Source organism: Ursus maritimus (genome assembly GCF_017311325.1).
Source record: "Ursus maritimus isolate PB19 chromosome X unlocalized genomic scaffold, ASM1731132v1 scaffold_X1, whole genome shotgun sequence".
Taxonomy (NCBI): Eukaryota; Metazoa; Chordata; class Mammalia; order Carnivora; family Ursidae; genus Ursus; species Ursus maritimus.
The window spans coordinates 30,759,824-30,777,374 of NW_024423319.1; the positions used below are offsets into that span (position 1 = coordinate 30,759,824).

Sequence of the window (17,551 nt, forward strand, 5' to 3'; positions counted from 1 at the left end):
CACTTTGGGAGATGCTGATTAGTGTGATCCCTTCATTTCCCCACGGAGTTCCAGAGAGGTTGAGTGACTTACCCAAAGTCACACAGCTAATTGATAGTAGAGCCAAGTCAAGGATCCCAGGCTGTTCTGACTCTTGGGTGGTGCTCTCCTTTACACCACTAAGCCTTTCTAATGTCAGCCCCATCGGCAACTCTCTTGCCTGGGCCCTTCCCTGCCCGTGCAGCATCGCTATGCTGGCAAGAGGCCTTGCGGACACCAGACTGCTGGGAATTTGGATGAGACATTATTGCATGTGAAAGCAGTAAGAGCTGATTCCTTCCCTCTGAAGAATGCAGCACGGACCCCCCCTCTCCTCGCCCCTCTTCTGCTGAGCCCCAAGAAAGATACACGTGCTTGTTAGGAAACTAACAAAAGCCCAAACAGAGCCTTAGGAGCATTTAAAGCTCCCATACCTCGCCGCGGCCCTGCTGGTTAATGTAGACAGAGCAAACTTTTAATTATTCGCAGGTGCAGAGGGCAGTAGCCCCGTAGATAATGCAAACCAATCGGCAATAATGGAAGAACACACACAGTACACATAGCGCACGCACGCATGCACGCACGCACGCACGCATGCGCTCACGCACGCATTCCTTGCAAAACCCTTAGGCATCTGATTCTGTCATGGCTTTTGCACAGGCAGCTTCGTTGCCGGGTGGCCCTTTCTTCCCAATTCCCAGCCCTCTTGCTTGCTCCTAAATCCCCTCCTGGAGGAAGGCTTCCCTGCCTGCACCGGCCCGATAGCACGCACCGCGCAGATCTCCATCCTTCCAGCGCACAAGCTGGGCAGAACCAGCGCCCGCCTGCAGCTCCAGGGGTCCCCAGGGGCTTTCTCGCCTGTGGAAGCTCGCCTCCCCAGCTGGGTGGCGTCGACTCCAGATACCAGCGTGAAGTCGGGGGAGGGGGGTGTTCCCCGTGCTTATGTGGGCTCATGATGGCTGCTTATGAATGAACTTCTTGGGTCAGGAAAGAGGCGTGTGTTCCTGGTTGAGGTCGAGAGGCGGGTGGATGCCTGGGGAGTTGGGCCCGAAGAGAGGCCTGCCCAAAGACCACAAGCCGGGGCCGAGCGGCTGCTCCCCCCAGAAACCCAGACACTTTGTCCTACAGCGTTATGAAGAAGGGAGCAGGCCACATGCATGGTGTTGCGGTGTCGTCCTGTCGTGGGTCCGGGTCGGGGGGTGGGGCGAAGGCCAAGTCCGCAGGGCACCTGGGATCACAGTCCTTGCTCCTGTCACAAAGGTCTTGTTTCCTCTCCATCGTCCCTTCCACTGTCTCACTCTGTCTTGCTTTCGTTCCTTAACTTCCAGGAAAAAAGAAATCCAAATTTAAAGCCTTCAAGAACTTTTTTGGCAAGAAGAAGAAAAAGGAGCCGCAAGATGCCCAGGGAGGGAGGAGGCTCAAGGCAAGCTTGTCCAGCGGCAGTATTGACATCTCTTCTCTGAAGCCGGTTCTGGAAGGTCGTCGCTTGGAGGCCAGGTAAGGTCTGGTGGGCCGCAGCCCCTGCCGGGGGCGACCATGGCCTGGGGGCCTTTCTCCACGCTTGCTCCTCACACCGATGCTTATTGTTGGGGTGCAGAGCTCAGTAGGTTGGCAGCCACACGCCCCTGGCCCCGAGAGCCCTGGGTACAAGTAGACCAGGGCAGCCCTCCCCTGTCACAGCTGCAGTAACGGGGCCTAGCCCTAGCAAGGAGCTGGAGGCCTCTGCCCCATTCAGGAAGCCGGGCCTGATGTGCCTGCCGGGCCCTCGGACTGTGGATTTGCGATTACCCCGCCGGAGGAAGCTCCAGCTCTTACTGTGTGATTAAAATCTCAGACCCTGAAGCCACTCTAGCTGGGCGGAGGCCCGAGCTCGAAATCACTTGTGTTAATGTAGAAACAAGCAAAGAAACGAGCGGGCAACATCCCAGGAGATGGGGCAGGGTGCGAGGGGAGATGCTGTAACTCGTCCCAGAATGGGGAAGATGGTTTCTCAGCCACCCCTGTTCCAATTGTCATCTGTGACGCTTCCACTTCCGTATCTGACCATCCAGGACCCCCGGCTGTTCCTGGCTCTGTCAGCTCCCCCTCAGCGCAGCGCCCCTTGGGCCTCTTCCCCAGGCCTGAACATTCCAAACTTAGCTGGACTGCCCACAGAGCTCACCTGTGCCTCGACCCTTTCCCTGGAGGCTTTGCTTGCTGGAAATGGGACAGTCAGCAAACACGACAGTTAGCACCTCAGCCTCCCTCAGGAGGCCCTTAATGGGTGCATTGATTGTGAGGAATTTCAGCTAGCTTTGCTGGGGGTGGGGGGAGATGGTTTTGGACAGAGGGGCTTTTTTCATACCTCACAAATCATGCCATGCTGTAGACCACAGCCTGATAGCTCCAAGTGAGCCTACACTAGCCCTGCTAGAAACCAGTGAGTGGGGGAGGGGAGAGGGGAGTGTGGGTCTACTCTGCGTCGCCTCTATAGATTGGCAAGTTGGCCCTCTCTACTAAAGTCCTGCATTTCCCCCTTCCCACCTGTCCCTCCGCCTCCAAAATGGCCTGTTGGTTCTGATGCATTCTCCACACTAAGATGGCAAGTGCGCACACAGCTTGCGGGGTGGGGGGAGGACAGGAGGAAGTGGGGGGAAAGGAAGAAGGAGGGGGTGAATGGAAGTGCGTGAACTAATTTATATATGAGGAAGGGTGTTTTTCTTAGGGCCTGAAATAGGCCTTTTTGGGGGGGGGCAAGGAGCATAAATTAATTAAGAGTATGATGTAGGAGGCCTGATGATCACCCCCAACCCCTGTCACTTGCTTAACTTGTTAGGGGGAAAACCCTGGAGAACGTCACTCAGGAGTTAGGAGGAAAGATCAGCCTCTTTGTCCATTGAAGCTGTCCGTCATAACAAAACTTACAGCCAGCCCTCCCCTCCCTATACCATAGGACCAGTATCCATTTCTAAGACTGTATTAAGCCGTATCTGATAAAATGGATACACCCCATGCCTCCATTTTGTTTTTCTTTAAATGGCTGCTGAGGTCGTGTGTTTTATTGCCTTTAATTAAGGCCAAGATTTTGTTCGGAGTTTTGGATGCATTTTCTTGTTTCTGCCTCCAGGAAGCAGATCAGTACATGCTAAATAAGTTCAGCGGACAGGAGATTCGGTTTCTTTTTCTTTTCTTTTTTTTTTTTTTTTAAACATTATATTTATTTATTTGACAGAGAGAGAGCACAAGTAGGCAGAGCAGCAGGCAGAGGGAGAGGGAGAAGCAGGCTCCCTGCTGAGCAGGGAGCCCAATGTGGGGCTCGATCCCAGACCCCTGGGATCATGACCTGAGCTGAAGGCAGACACTTAACCAACTGAGCCACCCAGGCACCGCGAGATTTGGTTTCTGACAAACATGGCCGTAGCCAGTGCTACTGGAATCCTTGGATCAGGGAGGGTCTGGCACTAAAGAGCCAGTTCAACAGCTGCACTCTGGCTGATGCCCAGCATGGAAATGATGGTTTCGAAGCCCACCCATGGCCCAAGATTTCCTTGTAGACGAGACACGGGTCCCAAGCCTGATTTGAGCTGGCAGGTCATAGAGCAACGGTGAATGAAAGCGTCTATGTGTGCATAATGGGGGAAAGCGTGTATAGAGAGGTGTCTGGGAACATTGCTGTCTCAATGCTGCATCAGTCATATGGCATCATTAAGCCTTTATCTGGAGTCCTGTTCATTTTCTGTGGGACTGCCATTTTAGTAAGACAGAGCATGTTGCTTTCACCACCAGGGCCCCCTGGGTAGCAGAGTTTTATAGGGAAGAAGTGGGTAGTACGAAGGCATCTGTCACCTCTCCTCTTGCTGGCCCACAAGCCACCTTCCTATGGGTTCCATTTTAATCCCCATAACACCAGATTGTCCTCAGAGCATGTCATGATCAGATCTACCCATGTTCATGACCCACAGTCAGACAGGCTCACAATGATGGGGTGGGTGCCGGTCCTACAGTGCCCGGGCTGTTACTCTGGGTATGATCTAAAGATTGTTTTTTAGGGGAGTGCCTGGGTGCCTCAGTCGGTTGAGCATTGGCCTCTTGATTTCAGCTCCGGTCATGATCTCAGGGTTGTGAGATTGAGCCCAGTGACAGGCTCCATGCTGGGTGTGGAGCCAGCTCAAGATTCTCCCTCTCCCTCTGCCCACCCCACCGCTCACTCTCGCGCTCTTTCTCTCTAAAAAAAAAATGTTTTTTAGGGGCACCTGGCTGGCTCAGTAGAGCATGCAACTCTTGATCTCAGGGTCATGAGTTCAAGGGCCATGTTGGGCATGGAGCCCTAATTAGGGGAGCCCTACTTAGGTTGTTTTCTAAAGTGCCAACCTACGTGTATTAGAGCATATGTTTTATAATAAAGGTAATAAATGCAAAAAAAGTACATGCAATTTTAAACAATTATTTTATCTAATTTAAAAACATTTCCACCCCTCCCTAAAAGAAACCCTGTTCCCAGTAGCAGTCAATCCCCATCCTTCCCCCACTCCAGCACAAGGTGCTTACTTATCTACTTTCTGTCTCTATCAGTTTGCTTTTTCTGGATACTTCCTATAAAATGTATCATATGGTTTGTAGCCTTTGGTGACTGGCTTGTTTCCCTTAGCATGTTTTTGTTTTCCGGTGTTATCCATGTGGTGGCATGAATCCAATACTTAATTCTTTCATACTACTGAATAGTATTCCAGTGTATGAATACACATTTTATCTGTTCATCAGATGACAGGTACTTGGGTGTTTCCACCTTTTGGCTATTATGGAGGAGTGTACTGGCTCATGGTAATTTAATGTTTAAGTTTTTGAGGAACCACCAGACTGTTTTCAAAAATGCCTGCACCATTTTACATTCCCACCAGCAGCACGCGGAGGTTCCAATTTCTCCGCAACCTTGCCAACACTTGTTACTATCTGAGCCTTTGCTTCTAGCCATTCTAGTGGGTCTGAAGTGGCATCTCATTATGGTTTGGATTTATATTTCCTGACTGGCTAATGCATGGTCGAGCATCTTTTCAAGTGCTTGTTGGCCATTTGTATATCTTCTTTGGAGAAATATCTATTGCGATCCTTTGCCCGTTTAAAAAATTGGGTTATTATCTTTTTATTACTGAATTGTAAGAGTTCCTCCTGTATTCTAGATATGAATCCCTTATCAAATATACAATCTGCAGGGGCGCCTGGGTGGCTCAGTCGGTTAAGCATCTGCCTTTGGCTCGGGTCATGATCCCAGGGTCCTGGGATCGAGTCCTGCATTGGGGGGGGGTCCCTGCTCAGCGGGGAGCCTGCTTCTCCCTCTCCCTCTGCCCCTCCCCCCTCTACTTGTGTTCTCTTTCATTCACTCTGCTCTCTCTCTCAAATAAATAATCTTTTAAAAAAAGGATATACAATCTGCAAATATTTCCCCCCCCTTATGTGGGTTGTCCTTTGACTTTCTCACTAGAATCCTTCAAAGCTTAATTCTTATCAAATCCATTTATTTATTCTTTTCTTCAGTTGCTTAAGCTTTTGGAGTCATATTCTAAGAATCCATTGCCAAATCTAGGTCATGAAAATATACTCCCGATCTTTTCTTTTAAGAGTTTTAGCTCTCATATTTAGGTCTTTGATCCATTTTGAGTTCATGTTTATATATGGTATGAGGTAGGGTCTAACTTCTCTCTTCTGTATGTATCTATCCTACTGTCTCAGCATCATTTGTTGAAAAAACTATTCATTCCCCATTGAACGGTCTTGGCACCCTTTTTGTAAATCAATGAACCATAGATGAATGAGTTTATTTCTGGACTCTCAATTCTATTCCATTGATCTCTATGTCTATCCTCATGTCAGTACTACACTGCCTTGATTACGGTAGCTTTGTAGTAAGTTTTGAAATTGGCAAGTCTGAGTTCTCCAACTTTGTACTTCTTTTTCAAGATTGTTTTATCAGTTTGTGGCCCCTTACATTTCACTATGAATTTAAAGATCATCTTGCCCACTTCTGCCAAAGAAAATAAAAAAGGCAGCTGGAATTTCAATAATGATCGCATTAAATCTGCAGATCAATTTGCGGACTGTTGCCATCTTGACAAGATTAAGTCTTCCAAGCCCTGAGCATAGGCTGCTTTTTCATTTACTTAGGTTTTCTTCTTTAATTTCTTTCATCAGTGTTTTAGAGTGCTCAGAGTATAGTTTTTACACGCTTTTCGTTACATTTATTCCTAAGGGTTTTATTCTTATTGATATTATTGTAAATGTTGAAAATTGGAAGTGTTTTTGTCATTTCACTTCCGGATTGTTCACTGCAAGTATATAGAAATACAATCAATTGTTATATATTGGTCTTTTATCCTGCAGCCTTGCTGAACTCATTGATTAGTTCTACTAGTTTTTATTGGATTCCTTAGGAGTTTTATACACAAGACTGTGTCATCTATGATTGGAGATAATTTCACGTCTTCCTGTCCAGTATGGATGCCTTTTATTTAATTTTCTTACCTAATTGCCCCAGCTAGAACCCCCAGGACAATGTTGAATAGAAGTGGCAATAGCAGACATCCTTGTCTTGTTCCTGATCTGAGAAAACATTCAGTCTTTCATCATTAAGTGTGACGTTAGCTAAGTGTTTCTCACAGATGTCCTCGGTCAAGGTTGAGTGTACTTATCATGAGTGTATTTATTATGTATTTGGATTTTACAAATGCTTTTTCTGTATTTATTGAAATGACCACACGGTTTTTGTTTTTATTCTGTTGATATGGTGTATTACGTTCATTGATTTTCACATATTAAGATAACCTTACATTTCTTGCAAGTTTTACTTGGTAATAGTGTATAATTCTTTGTCGCTGGATTCAGATGACTAGTATTTTATTGAAGATTCTTACATCTATTTCATTAGAGATATTACTCTGTAGTCTTCTTTTCTTGCGATGTCTTTGGTTGAAATTTTTAACAGGTAGCATGTATTCCCACATTCCAAAAGGAATCTTTTGTGCCTTTAGCCTTTCATTTGTTTCTAACTTTTCCCTGATTTGCCTTAGCACTTCATTGTTGTCGACCTGGCTTTATTCCCCATCAGAAGGTATTTCCATCTGGGTTTAGCAGGCTGGGGGTGGGGGTGGCGGGGTGGGTGCCTAGGACGGCTTTGAAAATCAGGCAGATGTATCCTGGAACCCTTGTGTGAAAGAGGAAAAGATCTAGTGAATGAGAGTCTCCAGTATCTGGGCAGGTGTTTGGTATTTTAAATCAAAACAAAAACACTAGAGAGAAATTTGGGTGTGAAAGCTTTTATAACTCTTACCTTAATAACGGAAAGACTCCGGGTCTTCCCTCCCATTGCACAGCGTTACCACTCTCGTACACTTTAAATGGGTGAATTGTATGGTATGTAAACCGTATCTCAAAACTATTATATAAAAAAGATTGTGTTGATAATTTAAAAAATCAAAATTATGCAGAAGTACATAAAGTAGGAAATTAAGGTGTCCCCCCCCACCCCCAGTGCCATTCCCCAGAGGGAACTACCACTAATTATTTGGTGAATATCCTTCCGGAATTTTTTCTATGAACATAAACTATATATGTAGCTAATATAGGTATATGTATAATTGATTGATTGATTGAGAGAGAGAGAGAGAGAGAGCACGAGTAGGGGGAAGAGCAGAGGGAGAAGCAGACTCCCCGCTGAGCAGGGAGCCTGACTTGAGGCTCCATCCCAGGACCCCGGGATCATGACCTGAGCCAAAGGGAGACACTTCACCGACTGAGCCCCCCAGGCGCCCCTGGAAACACATATTAAATGGAAAACTTTCTCTGTCAGCACATGCGCACCCTTGCCCCCTTTCTGAGGTGTCTGTGATATGTCATGCTATAGATATACACGTGTCTTCAGTTCCTATGGCCCTTGGGCTTTTCTTACAAGACCTTTTCCTTCCTGTTCAGAGCCAAGAGCAGCATGGGCAGCAAAGCCCTGTCCCATGACAGCATCTTCATGTTGGATACTGAGCCTGAAATTTCAGCACGTAGAATATACCCATCTCCAGAGCCCCAGAGAGGCCGACCTCTACAGGTAATACTGAACTCCAGCCTCGGCGCCTAATTAGACTCCCTCATCCCAGTCTGCCAAAAAACAAGGGGTGGGGGAGTTTGGCCTTGCTCCCCAGCTGATTCTCCCCCACAGGGCTATTGTAAAGAAGGGAGAATGTAGAAATACACGTTGCGCTGACCTAGTGCCCAGCACACTATGTTGGCTGGCATTACCATATTCGTATGACCCACCTCAAGAATTAAGTATTAATTATTAATTAATTAAGCATTAAGTCTTAGGATGGGGACATTCCACTGTTGGTTAATGTGCAGGCATTCCAACCGCCATGTTCTTTCATTCTTCTACAGAGATCTCAAGTTTCCAGAACTCTGCCTAGATCTGGGACTAGTGATGTGCGTGGAGCTGTTTCCGGACTTATGTTTGGAGCTGTGCCCCGATATGTGCCTAGAAGTGGAATCTGGATTGGGGGCTCTAAGATCACTGAGGTAATAGAGTGGAATTGTGCCAAGTATGGCTGCTGAGTCAGACCGACCTATGCTTGAATTCTTGCTCTGCTACTTCCTGGCTCTATGACCTTGGGCTGATTGCTTAACCTCTCTGAGCCTTCCTTTCCTCAGCTGCAATGGGTAAAATATAAATATCTATCTCAAGCAGTTGCTTGTGAGGATAGAATAAAGACTCAGAGAGGTTAAAGAAATTGCTCAGTCTCACCCAGATAGTAAATGGTAGACCTGGAAATCTGACCCAGATGCATTGACCTCAAAACCCACAGTCTTCCCAATATCCCAGGCTTTAAGATATTCAGTTTCTTTGTGCCCGCCTCAACAGGGGGAGGGGTATACCTTTAGGCTATGCATATGCAGAGAACAGTCTTTTACCTCCAGATAACCCTAACGGTTGCTCAGTTAGACTCTTCTGGAGCTCTGATCTAGAAATATGCCAGGGGGAGCAGGAAAATAACCCTAAGCAGCCACCTTCCGCCTTCTCCCAGCTTGGGGGCGGGATGATACCCAAAGTTCCCTGTGTAACTGAGAAAGGCATACAAGGGGGAGACCCTTTTCCGCTGAGGAGCTGCATCCTTTCATGCGGCAGAAGGTAACTGGGGCTTATTTGTGGCGCGTCTGTTTAAGACCCCCCATCTCTCACTCCAGTTCCTGTGCCGTGTGTGAAAGTTCTGCTGGCCACGTTACCTGTGGAGGGTAGACAAGGAAACACCGAGATGGTCACCAGTGGGGCCGAGCTTGTGGCTGTAAAGCAGCCCCGAGGTCAGCAGACTGTTGCCCTGTTGCTCCACAGCAGGAAAAGTCACTTCCGGTCCTCAGTTTTGAGCGTCAAACACCAGCCTTGGCTTGTCTCCACAGCGACACTTCCTTGCCACCCAGTGGCAGAAATCCAGCTGTACATGACCAAGCCCTACAGGGTTATTTCTCACGTGCAGAAAGGGGAAACCTTCCTGGAAGCCTCCCTCTCTCCCTCTTCTCTTAGTCCCAGCAACAGACAGACTCTCATAGCAGAGACATGCCATTGCTCTAGAAAGATGATTTTGGGGGTGTGGGGGGGTGAGAGTTAAAGGTAAAGATTCTAGGGGCATTTCCTCTCACAATGCAGCGGGGGATAGGGAAAGCCACGGTAGCCCAACGGCAAGTTTTCTTAAGTGGCCGGTTTGGGCCCTCTCCTCGCATCTTCGGTCTGCTCCCGTAGTCCCTCTTCCAAGAAACAGGGCTGAAGACAGGGTAGGGGGTGTTAACAGAACACAAGCCATCAACCACCAGATGGACCTTTGCACGGGAGACCTGCCTTAAGTGCCAAGGTCACAGCCCTAAACGACAGGGTAGTTGAGAGCATCACGTCAAGGGTCCTGAGCCCGGTGCTGCATAGAGCAGTTGGAAATGGCCATATGGCTGGGTTCCTCGGAGGGGCAGGATCCGTAAAGGATTATGTGACATTCAGAGCAACTGGGAGAGTGTGGGAGAGGAACTGCCAGTGTATAGTTCTGTTAGAGACACCAAGACCGAACCGGCGTTTTAGTCCCTGCCAGGTTTTCACCTGATGTCTTATCTGAAGTGTGAGGACTGTGGGTGCCTGGATCACGCTCCACGATATATCGTGTTCTTTCTGTTCGAGGACGAAGAGATAAGAAGATGTGCTAGTAGATGGTTGGCATCTTCTTGTGGACTCAAATTGAATTCAGAAATTTAAGAAACTGAGGCTGCCAAGCAGTGTTCTTACTGCTCATAGACCTGACTCTCCCTCTGCAGCCCTTCTTAAGGAAGGGGGCGCATCATCTCTTCTGGGCGTTGCCTTTAAAGTCCCTGAACTTGAGTATGGGCCATCCCCTTCCTGGCTCTTACAGTTAGGAGACAGGAGTGCACAGTGGTTAAGAACACGGGCTCTAAAGGCAAGCAGACCTTTCAAATGCTTGCTCGGCCATCGTGAGAATTAGGGCCGGCCATGTCATCTCTCAGACTTGGTTTTCCCCACCTGGAAAATGGGGCCCACAAGAGCAGATGCTTCAAAGAGTTGTTGCAAGGTTCGAATGAAATGCATCAGTGAAGAACACTCAGTGTCTGGCAGGGAGAAAGATCTCAAAGCAATAACCTAACTACCTAACCTTTCAACAGAAGGAACCAGAAAGAGAAGAGCAAACTAAACCCAAAGCTAGCAAAAGGAAGGAATTAATACAGATGAAAGCAGAGTAAAGCCCTCAGTAAAAGTTAATTGTCATTATTGTTATTAGAATTGGGCTTGGGGCTGGTGAAGCTCCGAGACTTCTTCTCAAGAGCCCCTAGTGGGGCCTGGTGGTAATAAGGGGGCACCTGAGACCCTAGCCAGGAGCTCTCCAGGGGCAGAACCTTGGACAAATCCTCCTTGGGGCCCCTTGTCTTTGGCTTTGAGGGTTTGAGGGCCATATGTCCTGAACAGGAGACAGAAGAAAGCATGTCAGCTCCATGACAGCCAAGATTTTGTTTTGTTCATTACTGTAGGCCCAATGCTTAGAATGGGGTGTGGCACACTGTAGATGCTTAGCCAGTATTTGTTAAAGATCAGAGATTCTGATCCACACCAAAATGGCCATGGAAGAGACCAGTGCCTCAGATTCAAGTGTACCAGGAGGTTCAAACTGGAATGAACTAAATCCGTGTGCTGAAGGCCAAGGAAGACCCAAATGATCAATTTTATCCCCTTTGGAAAACTAGTAAAGCAATTCTTTTTTTTTTTAAAGATTTTTTATTTATTTATTCAACAGAGATAGAGACAGCCAATGAGAGAGGGAACACAAGCAGGGGGAGTGGGAGAGGAAGAAGCAGGCTCATAGCAGAGGAGCCTGATGTGGGGCTCGATCCCACAACGCCGGGATCACGCCCTGAGCTGAAGGCAGACGCTTAACCGCTGTGCCACCCAGGCGCCCCTAGTAAAGCAATTCTAATGAGGGTTAGTTCTGTAGATTTTCTACTAATTCCAGAAGATCAATCTTGACAGGATTAAGATAAACAACCCACAGAGCCAGGATGTGATCCAGACAATTCCTGGAATGATAGGAGCAAGGATTGTAGTTTGGATGCCAAGCCTAGATCTTAACCCCAAAACTCACCTCCACGAGAACTGGGCCTTCCAAAGACAATGCCAAAATCAAAACAAAGATCAGACTCAAATAAGATTTATAGCTAGCATCAGTAGAGAGATAACACCAGAATTCTGGTTTTGATCAAACAAGCAGTTCAAAGTTTCTCTCTTTTTCTGGGGATTGGCACAAGTGTGCAGCAACCCAGAGCGTGACCCAAGGCTATGGGTCTTTGGTCTGCATAGGTACAAGAAGTGAAGACAGAGAGGAAGAAGATTCTTTCCTTGGCTTGTTTTTTCACTTTGGGGTCTTAGTCCTTCAACCATTAAGCAACAAGAGAATACCAGTAATTTGGAGGAAAGCACACAAGTTTTAACTTTTTTCCTTCTACTCTCCTCCTTGACAGCTCCCCTCACTGCGTCCACGCCGGTCCAGCAACAGCCCCCCTCTTATCCGATCTGACACAATCTCTGATGGCTTTGAAGAAATCTCTGTTGACGAGGAGTCACCTAAGACCCCAAAGAAGAAAACTTCACCACCCAAGATCGTGACATTGAAAAAGGTGAGTGTTAGCCCCATCCTAAGTGGTAGGTTTGGTTGGGGGACACAGGTCAGAGGCATAATCTCTTGCACTCTCTTCTGCTGTAGTTTAGCGCTAGGAGGCCATTTGGGGAAGGAGCGGCCATTTTGACTTTTGATTTGCATGGTGGTTTACATTTTCTGTCCAATTCCACGAAACGAATAATCGGCTCTTTAGTTTATAAGCAATGGAAGACAGTATTTCAGAAAACAATAATAGTTTGCAGATGTTTTCAGTTATTTTGGGAAGAAAACAATGGAGATTTTTATGGAAGTAAAGCCTCTATGTTTTTGGATGCCAAAATCTCAAAGGTTAGGCCATGTAGTATTGTTTGGTAGACACACACCCATATGAAAAATTATTTGACACATGAGAGGGCATGCATGTGCATTTCGTACGTGTAGGTTTGTCAACCAAATAATGTTGATCAACAATAGAAAAATTGGCAGATTGTGCCCATATCAATACTTACATTCTCAAACTAATGTGTGGTTAATTTAACTGGTTGTTGTTGAACTTGAAGGGACTTTTGAAGATTGTTTCTATCTATCTATCTATCTATCTATCTATCTATCTATCTATCTATGAGAGAGAAAGCAGAGGGGCAAAGGCGGAGGGAGATGGACAAGCAGACTCGACGCTGAGCCCAACCCGGGGCTCAATCCCACAACCCTGAGATCACGACCCGAGCTGAAACCAAGTCAGATGCTCAACCAACTGAGCCCCCCAGGCACCCCAAACTTGAAAGGACTTTTAAAGTGAAGTAGAGTTTAGAACAATTAACCTTGGGAACTAAAAAGTAAACAGAAAGGTAATTGATATCGAAGATAATTGGCCAGTCAGCACAAAACTGTTTTGGTGTTAGAAGAGCCTATGGAGGGAAGCAGCACAATCAAGTTAGGAACAAGGTTAAAGTACAGGCGGGTGGTAGGTGGACATGGATGCTCACTGATTTATGGATTTAGACTCTATGTATTTTCTGCAGAATACCGCCAAATCAGACAATATAGTCTGAGTTGGTAGAAAGATTGAATTAGATAACATTTTTACTGTGATAAAATGCACATAATGAAATCGATCATGTTACAGTGTACAGTTCAGTGGCGTTAAGTACATTCACAGTGCTATGCAACCATCACCACTATCTAGTTCCCGAATAGCTTTGGTGCCCCTGAAGAGAAGCCCCATATTTACCCAGGCGGTCACTTGTCATTCCTCCCTCCTCTCAGCCCCTGGCAACCACCAATCTGCTTTCTGCCTCTGGATTTGTCTGTTCTGGGTACTTCACATGAATGTAATCATATAGTATGTGGCCTTTTGCATGTGGCTTCTTGCACTTAGTACGATGTTTTTGAGGTTCATCCATGTTATAGTATTTCAATCCTTTTTATGGCTGAATAATACTCCACTGTATGGATATACCATGTTTTGTTTAGCTGTTCATCCACTGATGGACATTTGGGTCCTATCTACCTATTGGTTATTGTGAATAATGCTGTGCTGAACATTCATATACAAGTTTTTGTGTGAACACTTACTTTCAGGTCTTTTGCGTGCATACCTAGGAGCGGAATTGTTAGATCATATGGTAATTCTATATTTAACTTTTTGAGGAATCACCAAACTGTTTTCCCCAGCAGCTACACCACTTTACATCCCCCCCCCGCTTATGTATAAGGGTTCTGATATCTCCAAATGCTGGCCAACACTTGTTATTTTCCATTTTTTTAAAAAAATAGTCATTCTAGTGGCTGTGAAGTGGTATCTCATTGTGGTCTTGATTTGCATTTCCCTAGTGGCTAACGATGTTAAGCATCTTTACATGTGCTTATTGGCCATTTGTATATCTTTCTTTGGAAAAAGGTGTATTCAAGTCCTTTGCCCATTTTTAATTGTGTTGTTCAGTTTTTTTGTTGTTGAGTTATGAGTTCTTTATATATTCTGGATACTAGACCCTTTTCAGATATATGATTTGCAAATACTTCACCCATTCTGTGAGTTGTCTTTTAATTCTCTCAAAAGAATAACATTTTAAAACATATTTTAATTTTGATGAAGTCCAATTTATTGATTTTTTTTTCTTTTGGTACTTGTAGTTTTAGTGTCATTGCAAAGAGACCATTGCCCAATCTAAGATCATGAGGATTTACCCCTATGTTTTCTTCTAAGAGTTTAAGCTCTTATATTTAGGTCTTTGATCCATTTTGAGTTCTTTTTTATATATGGTGTGAGAGAGGATCTCACTTCATTCTTTTGCACGTGGCTACCCAGTTGTCCCAGCACCATTTGTTGAAAAAACTGTTATTTCCACCATTTAACGTTCTTAGAACGCTTGTTGCAAATCAGTCAACCCCAGATGAATGGATTTATTTTTGGGCTTTCAGTTCTCTTCCATTGATCTGTATGTCTCTGCTTATGCCAGTACTACACTGTCTTGATTACTGTTAGTTCGTAGTGAAGTTCAAAATCAGGAAGTGAGAATCCTCCTATTCTGTTCCTTTTTTTCTTTAAGATCATTTAGGCTTTTCGGGGTCCCTTGCAATTCCATGTCAATTTTACAATAAGTTTTTCCATATCTTCTAAAGAGCACACTGGGAGGGGCACCTGCATGACTCAGTCAGTTAAGCGTCTGACTTCAGCTTAGGTCATGATCGCAGGGTCCTAGGATTGAGCCCCACGTCAGGCTCCATGCTCAGCAGGGAGTCTGCTTCTCTCTCTCTGCCCCTCCCCCAGGTCTTATGAACTTTCTCTCTCAAATAAGTAAACAAAATCTTTAAAAATTTTTTTTTTAAAAAGCACATTGGGATTTTGATAGGGATTGCATTGAATTTTTAGATGACTTTGGGGAGTGTCACCATCTTAACATTAAGTCTTCCAATTCATGAACACGGGATGTCTGTTCATTTATTTAGGTCTTTAATTTCTTTCAGTGATGTTTTGTAGTTTATAGTGTACAAGTCTCATACCTCTTTGGTTAAACTTATTTCTGAGTATTTTATTCTTTTTGATGCCGTTGTGAATGGAAGTGCTTTCTTTCTTTCTTTTTTTTTTAAGATTTTATTTATTTATTTGACAGAGATAGAGACAGCCAGCGAGAGAGGGAACACAAGCAGGGGGAGTGGGAGAGGAAGAAGCAGGCTCCCAGCAGAGGAGCCTGACATGGGGCTCGATCCCAGAACTCCGGGATCACGCCCTGAGCCGAAGGCAGACGCTTAACGACTGCGCCACCCAGGCGCCCCATGGAAGTGCTTTCTTAATTACCTTTTTAGATTGCTCATGCCCGGTGTATAGAAGTTCAACTGATTTTTGTGTGTTGATCCTTTATCTTTTAATTTTGATTAATTCATTTATTAGCGCTCCTACATTTATGGGGATTCTTTAGAATTTTATTTTTTGTTAATCTTTTAGTTTCTTTTCTTTATATTATGCCTTTTTCATTGACTTCTCCATATAAATTCACTTGGTATTTTCTTCTGCCTTGATGAGAATGGAAAATCTATCTGGGAATTTTTTTCCCTAAACGTTGTAATTTTCAGTTCTAGGAATTTCTGTTTGGCTCCTTTTTTTATAGTTTCCATTTCTCTTTGAAATTCCCCACCTGACTATCCATTATAATTATATCGAGTACAACTATATATATATAATTTTTTATGTATGAGATTATGTCATTTGTAAATAGAGATAGCTTTACTTCTTCCTTTCCAATTTGCATGCTTTCTGTTTCTTTTCCTTGCCTAATTGGCTAGAACTTCCAGTAGAACGTTGAATAAAAGTGGTGTCTTATTCTTGATTTTAGGGGGAAAGATTTCAGTCTTTCACCATTGAGTATGATGTTAGCTATGGATTTTTCACATATGCGTTCTATCCCTAGTTTGTTAGGTGTTTTTAGCATGAAAAGGTATCAGATTTTGTCATATGCTTTTCTGCATCAGTTGGATGGTGGGATCATGTTATTTTTTCCTTCATTTTATTAATATGGTATATTTCATTGAGTGATTTTCATATGCAAACCTCCTTGCAATCCTGGGGTAAATCCCAACTGGTCATGCTATACAGTTGCCTTAATATGCTGTTGGATTTGGTCCGCTAGCATTTTTGCATGTGTTTTTATGAGGGATATAGCTTTATAGTGTTCTTTTCTCATGATACCTTTATCTGGCTTTGGAATCATGGCAGTGCTGGCCTTGCAGAATCAGGAAGTGTTCCCTCTTCCATTGTTTTTGAAATATTTGTTATGGGGGCGCCTGGGTGGCACAGCGGATGGGCGTCTGCCTTCGGCTCAGGGCGTGATCCCGGCGTTATGGGATCGAGCCCCACATCAGGCTCTTCTGCTATGAGCCTGCTTCTTCCTCTCCCACTCCCCCTGCTTGTGTTCCCTCTCTCGCTGGCTGTCTCTATCTCTGTCGAATAAATAAATAAAATCTTAAAAAAAAAAGAAATATTTGTTATGGATTGGTGTGAATTATTCCTTAAAAGTTTGGTAGAATTCACCAGTGAGTCCATCTGGTCCTGGGTTGTGTTGTTGTTGTTGTTGTTGTTGGGAAGTTTTGATTACTGATTCAATCTCTTTACTTGTTATAGGTCAATTCAGATTTTCTATTTCTTCTTGGGTCAATTTTGGTAATTTGGGTGTGTCTAGGAATGTATCCCTTTCCTCTAGGTTATCTAATTTGTTGATATACAATTACGTATAGTATTGTCTTATAATTCTTCTTATTTCTTTAAGGTCAGTAGTGATAGTCCTCTTTCACTCCTGATTTTAGTAATTTGTGTCTTCTCTCTTTTTGCCTTAGTGAATCTAGCTAAAAATTTGTCAGTTTCATCTTACTTTTCAGGAACTCACCTTTGGTTTCATTGATTTTTCTCTGTTGTTTCTTTACTCCCTTTATTGTTATCTCTGCCTTAACCTTTATTCCTTCCTTCCTTTTGCTGGCTTTGAGTTTAGTCTTCTTCTTCTAGTTCCTTACGGTATTGATTTGTGATCTTTCTTCTTTGTTAACATAGGCATGTATATCTATACATTCCCAAGGACAGTTTTTACTGTATCACATTTATTTTTTTATGTTGTGTTTTAGTTTTTATTCATGTCAAAGCATTTTCTAACTTTGCTTTTGATTTCTTCTTTGATCCATTGGTTGCTTATAGCTGCATTGTTTAATTTCCACCTATTTGTGAATTTTCCAGCTTTCCTTCTGTTATTGATTTCTGGTTTCAATCCATTGCTTTGTATGATTTCCATCTTTTAAAATGTATTAAGACTTATTTTGTGGCCTCACATATGGTCTACCCAGAAGAATGTTCCAGTGTACTTCAGAAGAATATGCGTTATGCTCTTGCTGTATGG

At 44.5% G+C, this 17,551-nt stretch overlaps 1 protein-coding gene across 1 annotated transcript in view; it reads left to right on the plus strand.

Moving 5' to 3' along the window:
* Nucleotides 1–17,551, plus strand: part of KIAA1210 (KIAA1210 ortholog) — a 69,254-nt gene that overhangs the window by 27,343 nt on the left and 24,360 nt on the right. Inside the window, exons 5-7 of the mRNA XM_040626606.1 lie at nucleotides 7,960–8,086; nucleotides 8,413–8,550; nucleotides 12,034–12,189. Coding sequence (XP_040482540.1) covers nucleotides 7,960–8,086; nucleotides 8,413–8,550; nucleotides 12,034–12,189 — 421 coding nt within the window. The remainder of the gene's footprint in view (nucleotides 1–7,959; nucleotides 8,087–8,412; nucleotides 8,551–12,033; nucleotides 12,190–17,551) is intronic.